The sequence below is a fragment of the Alternaria incomplexa genome (genome assembly GCF_024043165.1).
Source record: "Alternaria incomplexa strain BMP 0042 chromosome Unknown scaffold_1, whole genome shotgun sequence".
Taxonomy (NCBI): domain Eukaryota; kingdom Fungi; phylum Ascomycota; class Dothideomycetes; order Pleosporales; family Pleosporaceae; genus Alternaria; species Alternaria incomplexa.
In genome coordinates, this window is record NW_026249850.1 from 945,098 (window position 1) to 965,555 (window position 20,458).

The window sequence follows — 20,458 nt, forward strand, 5'->3', positions numbered from 1 at the left end:
AGCGCTGAGCATTCTGGTTGCCTGGACAGTCAGCCTAGGTGACTCATCCGAGTCCAGGCCGGTGTTAGCATTCCGTCGACGCGTCGAAGATATGCTTATAATAAGGCTCGGAAGCGTATAAGCTTAAGCACAGCACCAAGCATCAATCTACCATTGCTTAGCCTCGAGATGTCACCATACGACTTCCACATCTCAACTCCCCGCCTCTACCTCTCCTACCTCGATCCGTCCTCTGACGAACACTGCGATTTCACTCTTGCACTTTACCATGGCGCTCCGTCTGTCCGTCGGTACCCTAGCGTAACTAAAGACGTACCAGATCGCGAAGCAGCGCGGAAGATCGCCGCTTCTGGAGATGAGAAGCTTCGTGCGACGGGCTATGGGCGGTACATCATCAGCTTGAAACCAGAGTCACACGAAGGAGACGATGAGACCGGAGTTCCATTCTCACAGAGAAAATTAGAACACATTGGGATCGTGAGCATGCAACTGGGACGTGTTGCAGGCGAGCAAGCACCCACCATGCCGGACGTCGGCTTCAACATGTTGGAGCGGTATCATGGGAAGGGATACGCGACGGAAGCTACACAGGGGTTGATCAAGTACTTTCGCGAGGAGAAAGGTGCGAAAGAGATTGCGGGTTTGACCGACGACACAAACGAAGAGGCGAAGAGGCTCTTCCGCAGACTGGGGTTCACGAATCATGGAGTCAGGACAGTACGTGGTATTCGGTGGTCGGGTGAAGTGCTTGACGTGGATCTCTGGACCTTGGGACTTGAGGATGGGAAGAAACTGGAGGACTTTGGATTCTGATCCGATGTTGCTGCTATTCTCGTTCTCCACTTCACATTGGGATCCTTTCACTACTGGAGTGTCGTTAGATGGAACCTTGTCTCATGCCTGAAAGTAATGATTACAGAATCGAAATCGTTCTGTGCAACCTCTTCTATGCTACCAGACATGATATCATGTAGTTACTCTAATTGCCGTAGTCTTGAGCTTAGCTCGAAGGCCGAGGAGATACATTCGTCTCGGGCATATCTTTACACTCCCCAATCTTCCCATCTTGCGACACGCTTCCCGCCTCCGTGTCAACTTCAATCCCATCCAGATACTCAAACCCAGTGACAACACGTGGAATCAGAGTCTGCCGAGCAGGAAAGAACAGATTACAGAAATAGTACAAGAATATGGACAGGAAGAACCCATACAGCCAGTTGAACGTGAAGAGGTTCCGGAGACCGGCCGAGAGCTTCAACTCCGGATTGACTTTGTTGGCTAGGCCTGGCAATAACGGAATGATGGTAACGAAAGTTGCGACAACAGCACGCCAGTTTGTACCGTAGCGACCATATCGGTAGATACCTCTTGGGTCGTATAAAGCGGGAACGTCGTACTTCCTGTGCTTTACCAGCCAGTAGTCTGTGAAGAGAATGCCGGCCATGGGCGCCATGAAGATGGCATATGCACTCATGAAGTTGAGGAACGCCTTGCCGGACGCTACGATAATCCAAGGACATAGCGCCCAGCCGCCGATGAATGCGACAAGAATCGACCCGCGACGCACATTGACGTACTTTGGCGCTAGTGTCGTGACGTCATTGGCGAAAGAGACGGCGTTCGCACTGATGTTGACGCTAAGCTGCCCAAGCAACCAGATGGAAGCACAGAAGAAGGCTGCTGCCCGGCCACCAGGCGTATCCCAGGTATCGATGATCTGTAGTGGCGTCCAATAGGCTGTGCCCCAGATCTCTTGGGCTGCGGATGCAGAAACGATCCCCATAAGAGCGACCATAGTCTTGAAGAAAGGGATTACCGGCATCTGCCAGTATTGCGCTGTAGGATCCTTGCTGAAGCGGGAGAAGTCGGGAATGTTGACAGCCAGGGTGCTGTATCCACCAGTAATGCTAGTCATGCTTGATAACCAGAGCCAGGCCCTTTCAGCGCCATGCACCGATGCCGGACGTGTAAAGAAAGTGCCATTACCGCCTGCTTTGACAGCGACCCAAACTGTCATTCCGATGGCTACGGGTGGTAACAAGATTGTCTTCACCCAGAACATGTACTGTAGCCTGTGCGTCGGGATGAGAAGGAACGGGAATTGGATGAGCCAATACAGGAAGTATGAGATCATCCCGGCCGTCGTAAGACCGACCGATGCAGGAAGATGATTGGGAATGTCGCGAAAGCTTGGCCAGATAGCGTTCAAAATCTAGGAAGCGATGTCAGGAGACGCATCCATCAGGTCATTTTTATTATAACGTACCGCGGTCACACATGTACCTCCGTTGGCTGTTTGAACCCCGAACCAAAACATAGCCAAGACACCTCTGCTCACAATGGCAAAGTAGCTAAACCAGTAACCAAAGCTGGCGCGAGACGCGATGGGGAACGGAATATGTAGGTTCGAGCCGATAGCGCCGTTGAGTACCGTGGGTAAAGCGTTGCATATACCCGCCACGAGCGTTATGAGCACGGCATCGGTTGCCGTCAGACCTATTCCAATCAATCTCATGCCCTCAAGATGACTTCGACGATCGAACACTTACCAAGTGTGAAAATGGCAGACCCTGAACTCCAAGTCGATATGGTAACAAGGTCACTGAACCAGTACGTTACGAACGCGCTCTTGCCCCAAGTCCGCTTTTCCGGTGGTACTGGCTCCATATCGGCATTGGTCCATACATCGGGCGGTGCGATGCTGCTGTTTTGCTTAGGAAGTTGCCAGCTCGATGGCTGCGTTGTGCGAAGCTTCATCTTCTCTTTTGCCGCGTGGCTGCGACTGCGTATGCTACCTGTAAAGTGCATCGTGAGGGGCTTCTGTTTTGTTATGCGCCCATGTGATTCGAGCAGTCTTCTTCTGAGCTCATCAAAAGTCGTTTAGCGATGAATATCTCCAGCCGTTCGAGTAAAGCGATGACGGATAGATAGGTGACCGACGATGTACTTCGAAGTTGCGTCCGAGTCCGATCTTCCACAAAAATAGCAAGCTATCCTCATCTTATGAAGTCAGGATATATGTGCTGCGTCTCGCGGCAGGTGTCAAAGATAGACAGCTGCGCTTACGTCGCACCGCGCTGAGCAAAAGATGGGGTAGTCTGGGCTGATCTTATCATTCCTCGTGACGTGATTGGGCCATACCTCGTCGCTATCATAGATAAGTATATGTTCCTTGCCCATATCGCTATCGTGTTGCTGCATTTGATGGGAGGTGTTCCTGCTGCAATGAGACCCGTTGAGATGATATGCAAGCGTGCGCCACCTGAATGGGGAGGATGAGAGCCGAAGGTCGGCCGGCGCTAGTGCCGACGCTTATCAGTTCGCTCCAGGGCTATCTCCAAGCGACCATCCCGCAACCTCCGTGTTTATCACTGGAAACTTCAATCTTCTCGACTATGGCGCCGGATTGTCCGCTTGGTCTCGACTTGGCATGGCATCTCATCCGCGAAGCAGGCTGACGTGCGCAGCTTGTGCGAAGCGGAAAGTCAAGTGCAGTAAGACGGTACCCTGCGACAACTGCATCAGACGAGGTCAAAAAGATACGTGCGGTATCGACGATTTGCATGGCGATGTAAGCTCTCCAACGCGTTCTTCCGACCAAAGATCATGTGAGCTCGACTATCTGCGACAGCGGGTCGCACAGCTCGAAAGCGAAACATGCCAGCGAAGCCCGACGAACATTGCGACTCCGCCCGGAACTCTGCAACCTGAAACACCAAACGATAGGCTTCCAGATGAGTCCGCAGATGAGCCCTACGACACTGCTGTTTCTCGAGATACCGCGACGGTACTGGAATTCCTCGCTTGGGGAAGAAGGAAAGAGCCTCACTGTCACACAGTCGCGTCCCTCGAACCCGTGGATGATATTCCGATTGAAGCGGGTTCAGGTATTTTCGATGACTTGTCCCAGCTTTCGGTGCTTCAACTACTTCTTCCAAGCCTCCACCAAGTTCGACAGTTGGTAGAATACCACCATGAAAGCCTGTTGTGGTACCATGGCAGCTACTTCGTTCCTACTTTCCAGGCGCAACTCCAAGATTTCTACGATAGAGATAATGGGCTCATCGAACAATCAACTACGGATCTTCAATGGGTAGCTTTATTATTCGCTACCTTGGCCGCTAGTCTTGTATGTGCACCCGATCTGCGAGCGCAAACATGGGGATTTGACATGGCCGAGCGACAGAAGCTCTCGCGACGATGGTATCAAGCTATTTTCACTTGCCTTAACCGGGCGGATTATACGAGTAACTTGAGCATCCATTCTTGCCAAGCTATAGCCACGGCAACCGTTTCAGCCCATCTCCTAGGGTTCAGTACAAAGCAAAGCATCCATCTCGCAACGGCTGTACGCATTGCTCAATCTTTGGGCATCCATCGCTTAGGGCCAGACTCCAGTGGAGGTGTCGTAGCAAATGAGACTGGTCGTAGAGTTTGGTGTCAACTTTGCAGTCAGGACTGGTTCAGCATACCGTTCTCGGAAAGCTACCTGGTCATTCCAAGATACTCGACATCAACCCCACCGCTGAACAGCCACGACAAAGATTTGACCGCCGTTGACGCGGACGTTCCTACTACTACAAGCTATTCTCTATTCTTGCGCAACATCGCGATAATCATGCCCCAGCTTCAGGACGGCCTCGTATCATGCAATACACCTTACACACGTTACGAAACGGTCTTGCATTGGGATGCGCGACTTCGAGAACTGGCCACTCGTGGAAGGCCAGTTTTCATGACGAATGCACCGTTGGATCCGAGCTGGCCCACGTGGGTACCATGGGCGCGGCGCGCTCTAGCCATTACGTCGAGTCACAAGATCATCATGATTCATCGTTCTTTTCTACTGGACAGTTTCGTCAATCCTGCTTTCGCGTTCACCCGCCGAACATGTCTCGCAGCCTCCAAAACGATCGTCAAGGAGTACAAGGCTTTGATCGAGGAAGATGGCCCCACCTTGTGGATTCATCAAGCATTTGCCGTCGCAGCATCCATCACGCTCTTGCTGGATGTACTACATCGCGAGATCAACGAGAATGAGTGTTATGAGCATCGTGCACTTGTTGAAGAAGTCTTGGAGATCCTGCAGCGGCGCCCAGAGAGTATGATTGCGGTTAGAGGCGTCAGACTTCTTAAAGCTTTGCTTGCTCAGGCGTCGCACGAGACCTTGTCCCAAAGAAGAAGAAAGCGTAATCGTGACGGTACACCCGCTTCCAAATTCGACGTCTCGACCCTCGTTAGGAACTTCTATCAGACCAACAATGGCGACAGCCACCCTTCGCTACGTCCTGCAGCCACATCAGGATCTACTACCGACCAACCTCCTACATATGACTCGGAAGAGAGCAATCCCCTCGCCACCATGCTTGAACAGCCGCAATCTGCATTTGCTTTCTCGGCCTCAGGCTTCGCAGGTACCAATAGTTTTGATGATCTTCTGTACCTAGCGAATTACGATTTCGCGTTGGCGTAATTTCTCGTAGCTATCCCTTCCAACTGGTAGTATCCAGCGCAGCGTAGCTCGATACGAGATGAAAATCGCATTTCACATCAGTGGCGCGGTCGATTCGTACGTTTGCTGAGTCAATCTGATTCATTCGATGATGGCTTCCATCAGTTGCTGCACCGCTTTCTCAACCCCCGGGAGATCCTCCAATATCGGCTGATGACCACTTTTCACAACATGCACCCAGCTTCTTCCTCCAACTAATGTACTGAGATCTTGCGACCGCTGCACTGGGCTGATCATATCCTTATCTCCTGCCACGAAAACTACAGGACATGTGATGTCCTGGTATTGCGGATCTTTGTGGCTACTATCCACGATAGCTTCACATGTTTGCGCATAGGCCTCGGGGTCTGCAGAGCTCACATCCAGCCTCACGGCTTCTCGAGATGCTGGGTCTACCTTCCGGTTTTGGCTACGGATTCACTGTTAGCACGGTCTCGACATTCTTCTGGGCTCATCATGTGCGTACCTATCGTCGTAGAAGTTAGACTTGGCCGCAAGATCCGCTGCATGCTTGATGCCTTCCTTCCTCACCGCGGCCGCAAGATCGAGCATGCGCTGTCGAACAGCGGTGATGTGACCGGCCGCTCGACCAGGACCAAGGAGCAAGAGACCTGCAACAGACTGTGGATATCTTGCAGTATACTGCAGAGCAATAATGGCGCCGAGCGAATGTCCAGCGATAACGGCTTTGGACGGGGCTACAGTTTCCGACTTTGTCAGATGTGTGATAAGATCGTCCAAGTCGGAAACAAGCCCTTCAACTGAAAGTGCTTTCGTGACACCTGCTAGTGGCGTCTTCCCGAAACCAGGAAAGTCGACAAGAACAATGTTGTAGGCCTGGGGTAGGGAAGGTACGAGGGGCGAGAATGTTTCGGTAGAGCCTCCGAGCCCATGGAGACATACTAGAAGCGGACCAGAAGGATCACCACCTTGTAGGTAATGTGTGTTTGTACCGGAGGTCGTCTTGTAGTGCGAGGAAGTGAGACTGCGAGCAATCATCGTGAGAGTGTGCGATTTGAGTCTTCGATCGTGAGCAACGAAATTCTTACTCTTGTGACGAACGCGGCGTGGATATGAACGTATGCATGGTATCTAAATGCGGTGTAGCCAGGCTCGTGAAGGTGCGGGTATATCCGAAAGTGGTGGAGGTGGATACTCGGCCGAGGCCCCGAGCCTGGCTGATAGGAGCCCGAGGTGGTATCAACGCACCCACACAAAGATGCGCAGCTCGGGATGTCGCCATACAAGCATTGTCGGGCTGTTATGTCAGGCGTATGTACTCGAGCTAGACTTGATATTGCCATATAGTCAACGATGATCTCCAGACTATTCCCATGCCTCCCTACATGCAAATTGTAAAGGCCTGTCAAGCTCAAGTTCTACTCAGCTACTCAACACGATGGTCGTCACGGCAGTCATAACCGAAGAAACCAACTGTTTGCGTCTCAAAGCAGAGAAGCCCATTATCGATCTCCCACATGCCGATACGACCACCGGACGCGTCGTGCCCATCAAGCACGCGGAAGGTAGCCAAGTAGACTTTGGCGCCGAGATCTACGGCATCGATTTGAACAACTTCACGGATGCAGACTTTGAGTTTGTTTCTGATGCATTACATAAGTGGAAACTGTTGGCGTTCAAGGAGCAGCCGCAGATGCTGAAGCCGCAGCAGCAATATCTGCTTACAGCCAAGTAAGTCGCTAGAAGGCCGCATATTCAACAGATCTAAATCGGCATTAGCTTCGACCGCGAAGAAACAACCGGTGGTTTCGCTCACGGTCACGACCCTTTTCTCACCCACCACAATGGCGTGGACTTCTACGGCATTCCCAAGCGTCCAGCGATTCCAGTGCAGCCACAAGTCCATATTTTAGGACGCGGCCCTGTTCCAGAAGGCCACTTTGGCTTCCCACCAGGCTTCGAAGTCCAAGGTATCGACCACGAAGAGTTTCATCTTCCCCCACACATACCCGCGGAAGAGCGCGAGGCCGGCGCTTCGCGGTTCTACCAATGGCATTTCGACGGATCTTTATATGACATTCCCCCTCCACGCGTGGGCTGCCTTCTGGCTGTCCGTACTCCCAAGGGCCCAGATGTGACTGTGCGGTGGGAGGATGAGGTCGGAACTCAGATGAAGATGGCACCCGGGGCTACGGCGATGGTCGCTGGTAGTCGTGCGCTGGCGCTACTCGATGAGGACACACGGAACATCGTCCTGAACAGCAGGATCGAGTACGCACCACATGCTTTCGTCTGGATGTCCAAAGCGCACAGTACCCGGCTCGGCCATTCCCTCGAAACCGAAGGACTAGAGAAGTCGCTGGACGAGCTGCCGAAATGGGAAAAGAGCAAAGTCTGTGTGTACCCGATGGTATGGACAAACCCGAAGACTAGTGAGAAGTCGCTGCAGGTGCACGGTCAAGGCGCGTTGAAGCTGCATCTCAAGAGCAGCCCGGATGGAGCTGAGACGGTCGTTGAGGACTTAGGAGAGGTCAGGGCGTTCCTCGATAAGTAAGTATCGCGATCTCATACTTTGTTCGTATACTGACTGCAAGCAGGCTCATGCGACCGGCGTTGCAACCCGAGAACATATATGCGCATCCGCATCAGGAGCAGGATGTTATCCTGTGGTACAACCGCGCGCTATGGCACAGTATTGTAAGTTTATACTCTCATGATGAGGCTGGAACGCAACATTGGCTAATGCTGTCTTGCGTCTAGACCGAGTTTCCGAGGTCGTATGGGCCGCGTGTGATGCATCAGTGCAACATTGCGGCGAGCGATCATCCTTCAGGGTGAGGGGGTCATGGCATCTGTGTATAGATTCGACACACAGCTAGTGCGCGGAGTAGAGCTCTATGATGAGGTAGCTGCAATATAGTATCAAATAAGACGCGTGAAAGTTGTGGATGTCGGTTGTGCGCGCGTGCTTGCGACGGGTATCGATGACGCGTGGCGAGTCATGCCACAATCACGTGAGCACCCCGTGCCCATCGAACCCTGGAATGAGGTTTCTCTGAACAGCGTTCTTCGACGCCTCGTCACTGCCTTTCTTCCACTGCACAGCATGAGCCATTAAGATTCTGCAACCATCTCCCGCAGGTTCACCAAACCATCACGAAGCCGCTGTAGCGCGTTCTGACACCAAAGATCACGGCGATGAGCTCGACGCGTTCAAATGCGCTCGGCTCTATCTCACATGACGCGAACACCACATACAATGATCGCGAGAGCAGCTGACTGCATCTCGTATCTCGCGTTTCGGTGACTGCGCTGATCAGTCGTGCACTGAGAGTGCGCTGCCCGGTCAGCGATTGCTATCTCACCACATCGTAGTCGTATGCGAACATGCGCCCATTGCTTTCGACTGACCCGGCTATCCAGCTACTGCGCTCACACAGATCACAGATTACGAAGTCGGCCGAGCGCAGCAGCTTCCATGAGTTGAATCTCGGCCGGGACTTGGCTGCTGATAAGATAACGTCCATGGATCTTAGCGAGGGCGCCTCCCAGGGAAACATCCCCCGCACGTTCGGTAGATGCATCGCTGCAGTATCAAGCGCAGCTGAGATAGGGTCTCTGATAACGACCGAGTGTTCAGGTGAGAATGCGGGGATAGCCATTGAGAAAGAGTGGGTGGATGAACATGGTCTCGACTACGAGCATATATGTGGCGTGGGGATTATAGATCAAGGCTGATGGTGTAGACACTTATGACATCGGGCTTTGCGTTCTCACCACTCGAACTTTCGCTTCTTCTGTTCAAAACTCACCGCAAGAAGCCACCACCTAGAAGGAAGATCGCCGGTCATCATTTTCCTCGACATCGGCCAAGAATCATGGCACCAGGTATCCTGCCCCCTGAGCCCACCTTCACGGTGAAGGAGATGGAGAAGACTGCCAAAGAGAAGCATGATTTCGGAGCGGTGATCGATGACCTCAATCTTGATAACATCAGTGGTAAGCACACTGGCGGCATGACAATGGCAATGCGATTAGCTAACGTCGCGTTATAGACTCCGACGTGAAAGCGCTCTCAGACGCGATCTGGACACACAAGCTTGTTGTTGTCAAGGGTCAGAAGAACCTCGCGCCCATCAAGCAATGGCAGCTTGTCACACGCTTCGATCCTAAAGCACCACATGTGCATTCTCATGGCGATGTCAAGACCTTCCACAAACAGGGTGGCCTACTATCGGTAAGAGTCATCTGTAACCAAGTGGACTGCCCCGCTGATCCGGGTCCAGAGAGGACGCGATGTTGTCGGTATACCTGGCGCAGAGAACGTCCGTCTGATCGGCAAAGGCTACCAAGGATCAGACCACTACGGTCTCAAAGACGCAACAATCAAGAAAGAACTCGCACACGCATGGCACGAGAAGCCGCTCCCCGAAGAAGAGTACGCCCAAGGCCACACGCGCTTCCAACGCTGGCATATCGACGCACCGCTATACGCCCGCGACCCAGCCTGGTTCACCACCCTCCGCTGCATCAAGCGACCCACATCTCCAGAACTTACCGTACACTGGGACGACGGCAGTGGCATGACCATGAAGACCGAACCCGGTCTGACCGCCTTCTTCAGCAACGTCCAAACATACGCCATGATGACAGAGCAAGAGAAGAAGATTGCCGACCACTCATGGGTCGAGTATGCGCCCCACCCATACCAGTGGATGGGCGACTGCAAAGGCCAATCCCACGGTCTAGGCTTAGTAAGTCAAGGTAAAGAGAAGTCAACGGAAGACCTTGGACCCTACGACGGAAACGATATCAAGCGCTACCCTATGGTATGGGTGAACCCCGTAACAGGCGAGCGCGCTTTCATGGTCCACGGTATCTGCGTCCGGCGCGCATTCGTTCGGTCGAGCGAAGAGGAGGAACCAACCATCATCGATGACGTTGCGGAGATAAGAGCGTGGCTTAAGCCCATTCAAGAACGCGTACTCAAACCGGAATACATCATGTTGCCCAAGGTAGAGGAAGGGGATATCATCATGTGGGCGAACTACCAGATGTTTCATACTGCCGTGGATTACCCGGATCAATGGGGTGCGAGAACGATGCATCAGGCGAATATTGGGGCGAGTAGTGGGCCGGTTGGACCGGTGGCTATTCCTGGTGTTGCGTAAGAGACAGTTGTATTTTGACTTGCACAAATGAGGTTGCGCTATAAGGATACAATTCTTTCCTCGCCTTCAATTCATAGGTCTACCCTTGCCTTGAGCTAGTATAAGTGAGTATCGCACCGCCTGCGGCAAGATACATCCACCACGTTGTTTCCTAACCTTTCCATACAACCGCCCTCGTATCACGCTACACCCACGTAGTCTCCAAGTGTTTTATCAGCGACCCATATCCATCGTTGCCCGAGGGAGGTGTTCACTGACTCCAATGTATTCAATTGTGGGGCTTAGGGTCGGCCGGGCTGTGAGACGAATAGGTTTACATGAGCGATGTTGATCTGAAGTGGTAGATGATCGCATCCACTCCGACGAGCTGGGGAGATGTCAACGAACTGCGTGAAGCGTACGGGGATACTTTGAGACTCACTGTGTTCACTCGATCGCAAGTCGCGGCGACGTCCAAGGCTTATGAGATCACAGATGGCGAGGACAGATTGGGGGAATGTCGTCACGAGGGTGACAGTCGCAATGATGGCTTCGATGGAGAATGGAGCCATGGTGTGTTGCTTTTCCGATGAGTTGTAGTGACTCAGGTGTTCTAGACGAAGGTGTTTGTGGTGCTATGGAGATGAAAAGGGGATGGTATAGAGGGTGAACTCAAGATTTGTCGCGGAGGATGCGGCGAAAGGCGAAGCAAGTTTTGGAAGCGGTCTGATGTGTGTTGATACTCTCCAAGTTATGGCAACCTTTAGTCGCGATAATCGCGCGAAATCACGTGGAAGGCTAAGCCTTCCCGGTGCATGTGTATGTTTTGATTGCGAGCCGGTAAGGCTGACATACTGATGCTGTCCGGAGCAGCTCTTGGATTGCATGTCCCCTAAGCACGCTTGATAGGCTATCATGAGACGAGAGCGCTTGTGACACAGTCTGCACAGCCACGTTCGCCCGTGTTGAGTGGTGGATCGGGTGAACCAATGATCATTCCCATTACTAGTCGATGAGATAGATGGCAAGAAAGACCAACGTGTACATGTCGGACGGTGGACTCCCTTGATCATTAGACACCACCGTACTAACCTCGCTTTGACTCCCATTTGCTTACCTATGAAGCTACAATGCGCAGCTCTCGCGGTTGGATGAGGATGAGAGGTCTGTGGGTCGTGATTGGGAACTACAGCAGTCTCAAAACCTACATCGGCCTCTGGGCATGGTCAGTCTTGATATAGAAGCCGCCTGTCATCGGATGTGCAATATCACCTGGGCACGTATCAGATGCTGAGCTTCGGACGCGGTTCAGCCTTCCGATAGGGTGCCGTAGAAGGACGCCGGCCGGCAGAGTCGGGGCGTTCAAATCCACACGCCATCGCCTCTCCGTAAGAGTCATCGGGAAACCATGGCAACGCACGCCTTCGCAGACTTCTTGATCCGCGCATGCAGCCAGGTCGGACGACCAGAAGGCAGGATCCTCTCGGCAGTATATATATATCTAAGTGAATGGATGTCAATGTGTAGCGACACGAGACCTTTTGAGACTGGCGATTCCAAAGATTGTGCGGTAGAGGACTGGAGGTTTTTGAGGTTGCGAGAAATTTTGTACGTGAGTATCGCCTTGCGTACGAATCGTTTGAAATGCGGAACGTGTGGTTGGCTCCTCCTTTCTGGATCATCGCAGTACCATCAGAGAAGGAGACTTGACACGGATGATAGGTGCCGTCGACACCCGGCTTCGAAACCGAACACGAAAGCCGATCATTCCGCGGTAGAGTGAGTTTCACAGGCTTGACTATTCTCTGGGTAGCTGAAATCCTGGGTCCTGGAACTACCGAATTTTGGGGGTTCCATCGTAATTCTTTGCGCTCCAACAAGGGGGTGTGACGAATTCTGTGGTGTCGATCGACAAACGAGAGGCTTTGGATATAACCGCTGTAGATTCAATGCGAAAATTGTGCGGCAAGGTTTTTGGTTGGGGTTGCTAGAGGCTTGCGGCAGCTGGAGGGTTGTGGGGGGTCGTTGGTTTGCGCAAGTATTAGTTCGGTACACCCAATACTCATCCCGCAAACTTCACACTCGAAGATAAGCAACCAAACTCCAACCTAGCGCACACATCTATGAGTCAAAGCCAAAACATATATAAACATGCCGTCCCCCTCTCTTCTTTCCTCAGAATTCCCAAAAAGAAAGAAAGAAAGAAAGCTGACTATACAATAGAAACAGAATCAAAATGGGTAAAGTAGCAGAAGAGAAGAACTGGAAAGGAAGAAATACAGATATGGTAGATGTAAGTGATAGTAGTAACAAGAAGAAGAAATTGAATACTAAGTATAGATGTGAATAGATACCAGAATATCTACAAACAGGGAAAGGAAAACCAGAAGTAAGCAAGACAAGTGAAACAAAATGCTAACTATTATATATGATAGCAGAGACGAGATAGAAGAAGAAAGAGTAGTAGAAAAGGAAGAAGAGAAGAAGGAAAGTAGAATGAAGAAGGGTGTAAAGATGATTAAGAAGTATGTTTGTGTATAGGATAGATATGGATAGAGAAGGTGAAGAAGAAGGATAGAAAGAGGGGGGATGATGCACAGTTACCCCCCTCTCCCTACCCCCACCATCACTATCACATATACATATACATACCGCTTGACTTCTCCGTGAAATGACCAAAAAATCAGCAAAAAAGAAGGTACTGGACGCTGTGGGAATCAAGGCGGTACGGGTACCGCCCTACTCGATAATACATATGTTTCACCGAGACCGTTGGACTTATCTGGAACGCCTGGACGGTCCGCAGAAGAACGAGAAAACCCGGGCATTGCTACGGAAGAACCCACGCGGGAAGGATGGGAGACGCTCGTCAATTGGGATGGCTAGACGCGTGCTGCAACTATGGAGCTTTGACTGATGACTGTTGATGAGCTTTTCGAAAGGGTACGGGAGTCTGAGAATGTGTCTGGATAGTACGATGCAATACATGAGGTATGTTTAACTCAACTAGCGCGTTGGTGAAGATCCACAAGTAGAACCGAAGCCGCGGAAAGGACCCGCTATGACATGCGAACCACCCTGTTCAAAGGAAAAAGTGATTAGATGCCTTGGGGCCTATAATAGTATCTAGTGTCTACGTTGGTACAATCTCAAGTCACTGTAGCTCTCTTCTGGGTTTTTGAAGTTGTAATTCGTAGGAATAGGTGTCTAACCTGTCCCTTGAATAGGGTAGAACTTCTCGCGCATCATCTCCACATTGACTTTCCATCACCAAACCTCCACCATGCCGCGCCGCAGCTACACCCCCGAAGAATCCACCGCGCAACTACCGTCACACCGCGATTCAAACCCCCACGAATCACGCACCCACAAGAAACACCACCGCTCGCACCGCTCGCGCTCCCCCCGTCGCGACGATGACACGCACCGACACAAGCGGCACCGCTCGCGCTCACCCGCCGCACCCCGACCCATAGACCTACCCTACAAAGCAAAGCCTTTATCAAAGCGCCACTACGACGACTACAAACCGCTCTTCCAATCCTACCTCGACATCCAGAAGTCCATCCAACTCGACAGCCTAGACGAGCGGGAAACAAAAGGCCGATGGAAGAGCTTCGTTAGTCGCTGGAACAGGGGGGAGCTAGCAAGGAGTTGGTACGATCCGTCCATGTTGAAGACGGCGAAGGAGACGGTGCAGACGTATCGTGCGACTTCGCCTATAGCGCCTAGGAAAAGAGCGTCGCCTAGCTATGCACAGAGGGATGGGGAAGAAGGTTCAGATGCAAGCGACGACGACTTCGGTCCCGCACCGCCTACGCACCTCCCCCGACATACCGGCCACGGTCCCACAATCCCCAACATGGACGACCTAACCCTCCGCAACGAACTCGTCTCCGAAGACCGCGCGCATGGCCAATCAAACTACATCGACGACATCCGACACGCCCGCAAAACGGATCGGAAATCGCAGAAAGAGGCTCTAGACGACCTCGTCCCCCGCGCGGACCCCAACTCCCGTGAACGCCAACTAGAGAAGAAACGCGAAACGACATCCACTCTAAACTCCTTCCGCGACGCCAAAGAAGCAGGGGAGGTAGATGTGCCGGAGTCAGACTTGATGGGCGACGACGGCATAGACGTGTACAAGAAGAAGAAGAAAGAGCAAGAACGGCAGAAGAATGAGAGGGAGATACGGAGGGAGGAGATTGCGCGGGCGAGGGAGGCGGAGAGGAATGAGAGGCTGGCGGAACGGAGGGAGAAGGAGGCGGGGACTATGGAGTTTCTGAAGAGGATTGCCGCAGAGAGATTTGGGTAGTGTTGAAGAGGTGGTAGGGTATTAGTAGGCTGGGGCAGTTGCTTCACTTCTGATCGAGAAGGGAAATTGAGAGCTGATGATTCAGTCTGACTGGGATACCAGTCTAGTGTGATTGAGTGTAATATACAAATGGTGGACCCTCCGAATAGATCGACTCCACAACATGCTCAAACGCATTCGTCCCATCATCATGTACCCGTACTCCTGAGCTCACTCTATTCTTAATCACCCAAACCCAAGCACCCTCAAGCCGATGTCCTAGCACCACTCCTCGGCTTCTTCCTATCATGATCTACAATGCCCCTCTTTCGATGGTTCTGCGCTGTTTTCCACCGAACATATAGCATAATCATGTCCTTCAGCCCAACAAACATACATCCACCAACCACACTCCTGCCCCAGCGCGTCTGCAGAAACCCAGTTGGCTTGCCCACGCCACCGGCCTTGCCACCCGTGTTGATCCAGCCACCGAGCCATGATGTTGCTGGTGCGCCTGTAGGAGGCGTGACCCATGAGCTGGGTAAGCTGAGTCTGAGGATCTCGCCCATGGCGGCGGCAATTGTGGGGAAGATGAGGGCGCCGAGAATGGTGTCGGCAAGGGAGGTGGTGGAGAAAGTTACGCCGCGTTCGCGACGGACGCGTCGGGGTCGAGGGGCGGCGGGTTGCATGGGGATGTTGGGTGGAGGTGCTGCTTGTTGCTGAGGTTCGACATCGACGAGATCAGGCATCTCTGCGTCGTCCTGATCGTCTTGCGGTGGCGCGTCGATGCGCCCTACTGGGCCACGCGCGACGGGTACGGGAGGATGTTCGTGCGCGTCGTCGTCATCGTCATCGTTATCGGCTTCGCCATTGTTATTCCAGTCTGCGAAGATGTCGAAGTCGAGTTCTATCTCTACTTCTTCAATCACATCCTCGTCACCTCCATGGTCGTGGTCATGGTCATGTTGTACCTGGGTGTCTGCGGTCGTGTCTTCACCAGCTCGGGGTTGGATCTCCTTCAGCCATTGCTGCTCTCGTGGTAACCATACACGCTCGTAGTATGCATTGTAGAAGCCTCGCAGGTAGGGTAGTGCGGCGAAAGTGAAAGCGGCGCTCGGTGGCCATTGCAGTTGTAGCATGTCATCGCCTGGCTGTCCAGAGCTGACGAAGAAGATGAGCGGAAGGAAGGGTAGGAAGGAGTCGGCGAATGACGTTCGGCTTGCAACCAGCACTGTCGGAATCAACGGCAGACCAAGGTCCAACCTCCAGTGCTGCCTCAAATGTTCCAGCCACTGCAATGTTACCGAGTTCACCGACCGACTCGGGGTCTCGTAGAGCGGGCCGAGAATTTGCAGCGCATCTTGCGTGCCGAATATCTGGTATATCGTCGCCGTCCCGGATAGCGTCAGTGTCGAGTAGAGCGCTGTGCCTGTGACGAGTGCGAAGCCCGGAAGCAGGAGGTTACCCGTAAGCTTCTCAACGCCCCGAACCATGTCCACCACGTAGCTCCTCGGTCGCTCTATTCTGATCTCGCTCTTGCACTGAGGACATAATATCTGCCCTGCTGCTTTACCAGCCCGCCGCCGTGAGCTGGGCGCCTCCATATCCGCTATCCAGTCTAGCAAACACCTCTCGTGCGCCACCAGTGAGCAGGCGCAAGGCGACCTCCACTCCGATGTCGTTTCGTCGTCTTCCGTCTCGTCGTTGAAGCAGATCCAGCATCTTCGCGGTTCATCGTCTTCTTCTAATTGTGGCGCGGTGGTCTGTGTGGGTACCTCGGCCTGTTCCTGCGGCGTAGAAGAGGCTGACTGTGTAGATGGCGTATTGAGTAGCAACGTCTGCGAATCTACCGACTGCCCAGAGAAACTGTTCGTCCGTTCTGTTTGCTCCTGCTGTGAGGACGATGATTCGGCAGGAGGTGAGGGTCTATGTTGCGACGCGGGGCGCTGAGGCGGAAGAGACGCCATGACGGCTGAATGTGTGCGAAGAGGATCGGAAAGGCGCGTGATCGGTCGAACAGGAAGGATAAAGATTATGGCTCTGCTCTCTGGAACATGTGACACGAGACAACAAGTGCGGTCAGGTTGTCGCGAGAACGGGTGCGGAGGTCGGACTGCGGATCGGTGTTTGTTGATTAGAGTTGCCGAAAGATCTACAAGACGTCACTAACTCCCTGTCACCTGTAGCGTGCCAAGACAAAACACGTGCATGTTAACTTCATCAGAACGCCCGTCAGAAAGACTTATCCAGGAGTCGACATTAGTACAATGACAAAAGTTTGCAAAGGCAAAGGGCAATGTAGACCTTTGGAAGGTAGATGACATTAACAAAACAGGACTTCGATACACAATCATCCATCTCATCTACAATCGGATCTCCAAAATCTACCATCTCCCCCACAATCTCATCACCCCTAGAACTATACATGTCAGCAAGTATCGCTGTATCGAGACATAACAGTACTTACAGGTGGATACATCCCCCTCAGATGAGACGGCGGAACCGGTCCCCAGACCCACGTCGGCGCCTGGCCTGGTTGAGGTACTCCCAAGTACGACGGCACATGACCTCCTGGCAGGCCCTGAGCTACTGGGCTCCCGTCCAACGCGAACGGATAGGGGTGTGGGGCGACGACATTACCATTCGCCTGGCTGTTTTGACGTCGGTGATGCTGTTGTGGGCGCCCGGGTCCACTGTTCTGGCGTCGATGACGAGACATCCGCTTGGTAAGCTTTTTCAGCTCTTTCAGCTGACCGTTGACGAGATGACGGTGCTTGAGCGTGTTGGGTGAGTCGCTGAATTGGCCCTCCGTAACATCTGGAATGTTCGGGTCCCGGTTGGAGCCGTTTTCGTGGAATGGCGAGCCCACTTCTTGCATTTCGTGCGGATCGTGGGCGGAGCGGGTTTCGTATGGCTCTGCGACTGCGGGAGAAGCATGTGGAGCTGGTGCTGGCGAGTTCTCTTGTGGAGCTCGAGCAGCTCGACGAGCACGCGGCGGGTCCAGACGCCAGTGAGACGTGATACTATCGACGTCCGAGAGGCTTCGGAAGCTGTGGTATGAGCCGACATCGTCATCGTCCTCCTCTTGGTTCTGCCCTCCAGCCGTAATATTCCCTTCCTCAGCGACCTTGACCCAACCCGTTCCTTCTACGTACGCCAATTCGTAATGCGGAATAGCAGGATACGAACGTACCTCCTGATCCACTTGATCACCGTCTTCGAGTACACATTCTTTGCAGTCGACGCGGGGTTCTACGAGCACGCACTTGTTATGAGCCTCCAACGTTCCAGGGCAGTCGAGATGGGCGCAGTGGAGCCAACCGATACAGTGCTCGCGGGGGCCGTCGTTGTGCGTTACGAACCACATGATACACATGGTAGCGATTATAGTAGGAGGAAAACGTGGGAGTAGGAGAAGCGATTGCTGATACGGGCTGGAAGCGGCCAAAAGTGGTTGTTGCAAGATGATTGCGTTCAAGGTCAACTGAGGAGACAAGCGGTGTTGTTGACGGTGTGGTCAGGCGTAGCAACGGAAAGAATAGCTGCACGGACCAATCGCGTAGCGCGATGTCGCGGACAGCAAACGGAGAGATCAAGGGAGACGCGTCGGGCTGTCGCGTTTGCAGTAGCGGAGTGGAGATTTCGATATCAAATCTTACTGGCGGCTACTAGAGATCATTGCGGTGGCCGATGGAAAGTTGACAGTGGGTAGGATATAGAAAAAACGTATGGATGGTTCAAGTTGGGATAGAGTGAAAGTAGCGGAAACTCGACCACCGAACACATATGATCGGTCGTATTCTTACCATCCCTCAATCGTGAAGTCAAATACTCTGTCCCCTTTGCCCTTCTCGATCGGCTTCGCGTCGCCGTCATACAGCGTCCTCTCGAGATACGTCACCTTGCCATCCTTGTCGCAGAGCACCACGATATTCTTCTGCGTACCATAGCACCCACTCGTAGCATCCAATGCCTTCGCCTTGACCAAGTCGCCTATCTCATGCGCAGGCATCTTGTGCTCTTCAAGATGGTCTCTTCCGATGGCCGGTATAAAGATGCTGTGACGTAGCTGGTTGAGATACATGTCCCATTCTTCATTCTCTTTCTGTCGGGGCATGGTATCCGTGGTCAAGATGTCAAGAAGACGATTGATAAGCTGGTCGCGAGATTCATTCGCGGCGACGGATTCCGCAATCGCAGTGCGCGTCCAGGCTTCTCCATTTGCTACTTTGGGCCAGCTGCGGTCACTGTAGGCAGCGTTGCTGAGGGCTCGGGTTTCATTTGGTGTTTGCAGGAGATGGACCACACCGTGAACGTCTGGAGTGCGGTTGCTGACGATCGCTAGACCCTTTCCTTCTTTTTTGATGACATCCTGGATGAATCCATAGCAGAGCGAGAAACCTCCTACACCTTCAACACCATCCTCTTCTATCATTCGTTTCGCGAAACCTTCTGTACTCTCCCCTTTCTTTGGGTCAATTTTCAGCCAAGCGTTTGGAATCAATCCTCTGCTTCGCGCTCCTTCAACGATGGTTTGGTCCTCTTCACGGTAGTTGGTCAATACTGCGATTCGGCCTTGACGAGTTACACCCAGCCAGGTCCCATGAGCAGGACGGTGTAGATCGTAGCCTCCTAGGACTTGCGTATCTGGCGATGGCCACCATGTTGCTTCTGCCGTTGGACGGTGAAGATACTCCTAGTCTGCGTTAGTCGTGAGAGAGAAACACTGAAGCCTAACAAACGTACGTCTCGATTGTTGAGTAGAATGAATGGATAGTCTGGGTGCGCGGTCGTAAGTATAGCGATACACATGGTGATGGACGTATTCTGGTTGTAAGAGGGTTTGTAAGTTGAAGTATGACAACGGGGTGTTTTGTGGCGTTGAAGTTTCGGGGAACGACGGAATAAGCGCAAAGTTTACCGAAGTGCAATGTGAGCGGTGTGAATGAATGCCAACAAGTGCTTCAACGCTCAATTTTATACGTGGTTCCAACCGCACAGGATGTGGAGTGAGGTAGGACGACACATGGCGAGATAAAGGTTGACGGAAGGCGGAATCTGATGTCCCTGTGACATAAGGAGCGTGCGACCTCAGGCCAGCGACGGGGAAGACGGCATTCTCTCACTGAACATTGACTCGTCGCATTTGCGTTAGCATGCTGTTCACCGCGAGGTACTCGACAGCTGTGTGAGCCGTCGTTTTCTAGAGACGTCGCACAGCATGACTGTTCCTGCAGCGGAGTGACACGGCGGAGATGGCCGAAAGCGATCATTCACGTGCCGGCGGCAGAACCCCGGCCCATCTCGAGCTCGGATCCCTGCCAAACGTCACAGCCCCGGTTACACCTGCCTCTGCGTCAGCCCTATCTCTTGCACCAAACTTCGCAATACCCAGGAATTGAGCGACAAGCTTCTCATACACTGCATACGTCTTCCAAGTAAAGGGGATATCATGGCCGCAAACTTCGCCCCATACCAAGACATTCCCGAATCGTCACGCGCGCTTTCTCCACCGCCTGTCCACTCGCCGAGGACATC

General features: G+C 52.7%; 7 protein-coding genes across 7 annotated transcripts; 4 read left to right on the forward strand and 3 right to left on the reverse strand.

The window, feature by feature from the left end:
• Positions 1-168: 168 nt before the first annotated feature.
• On the forward strand, positions 169-813 carry J4E90_000334 (uncharacterized protein; the record flags this gene model as incomplete). Its single annotated transcript, XM_051429930.1, has 1 exon — positions 169-813. The coding sequence occupies one exon, from the start codon at positions 169-171 to the stop codon at positions 811-813; it is 645 nt and encodes a 214-aa protein (XP_051295417.1).
• Positions 814-1,000: 187 nt separating this feature from the next.
• J4E90_000335 (uncharacterized protein) lies at positions 1,001-2,317 on the reverse strand (the record flags this gene model as incomplete). Its single annotated transcript, XM_051429931.1, has 2 exons — positions 1,001-2,072; positions 2,310-2,317. 2 exons carry the CDS (start codon positions 2,315-2,317, stop codon positions 1,001-1,003), a joined length of 1,080 nt encoding a protein of 359 aa, XP_051295418.1.
• Positions 2,318-5,593: 3,276 nt separating this feature from the next.
• On the reverse strand, positions 5,594-6,511 carry J4E90_000336 (uncharacterized protein; the record flags this gene model as incomplete). The annotated part of the gene is made up of 2 exons (XM_051429932.1): positions 5,594-5,921; positions 5,979-6,511. The coding sequence occupies 2 exons, from the start codon at positions 6,509-6,511 to the stop codon at positions 5,594-5,596; spliced, it is 861 nt and encodes a 286-aa protein (XP_051295419.1).
• A 400-nt stretch (positions 6,512-6,911) lies between these two features.
• Positions 6,912-8,311, forward strand: J4E90_000337 (uncharacterized protein; the record flags this gene model as incomplete). Its single annotated transcript, XM_051429933.1, has 4 exons — positions 6,912-7,204; positions 7,253-8,023; positions 8,071-8,170; positions 8,234-8,311. The coding sequence occupies 4 exons, from the start codon at positions 6,912-6,914 to the stop codon at positions 8,309-8,311; spliced, it is 1,242 nt and encodes a 413-aa protein (XP_051295420.1).
• Positions 8,312-9,351: 1,040 nt separating this feature from the next.
• J4E90_000338 (uncharacterized protein) lies at positions 9,352-10,644 on the forward strand (the record flags this gene model as incomplete). The annotated part of the gene is made up of 3 exons (XM_051429934.1): positions 9,352-9,472; positions 9,529-9,710; positions 9,760-10,644. The coding sequence occupies 3 exons, from the start codon at positions 9,352-9,354 to the stop codon at positions 10,642-10,644; spliced, it is 1,188 nt and encodes a 395-aa protein (XP_051295421.1).
• Positions 10,645-13,906: 3,262 nt separating this feature from the next.
• Positions 13,907-14,941, forward strand: J4E90_000339 (uncharacterized protein; the record flags this gene model as incomplete). Its single annotated transcript, XM_051429935.1, has 1 exon — positions 13,907-14,941. One exon carries the CDS (start codon positions 13,907-13,909, stop codon positions 14,939-14,941), a length of 1,035 nt encoding a protein of 344 aa, XP_051295422.1.
• A 3,781-nt stretch (positions 14,942-18,722) lies between these two features.
• Positions 18,723-19,732, reverse strand: J4E90_000340 (uncharacterized protein; the record flags this gene model as incomplete). The annotated part of the gene is made up of 2 exons (XM_051429936.1): positions 18,723-19,616; positions 19,667-19,732. The coding sequence occupies 2 exons, from the start codon at positions 19,730-19,732 to the stop codon at positions 18,723-18,725; spliced, it is 960 nt and encodes a 319-aa protein (XP_051295423.1).
• Between the last annotated feature and the right edge of the window lie 726 nt (positions 19,733-20,458).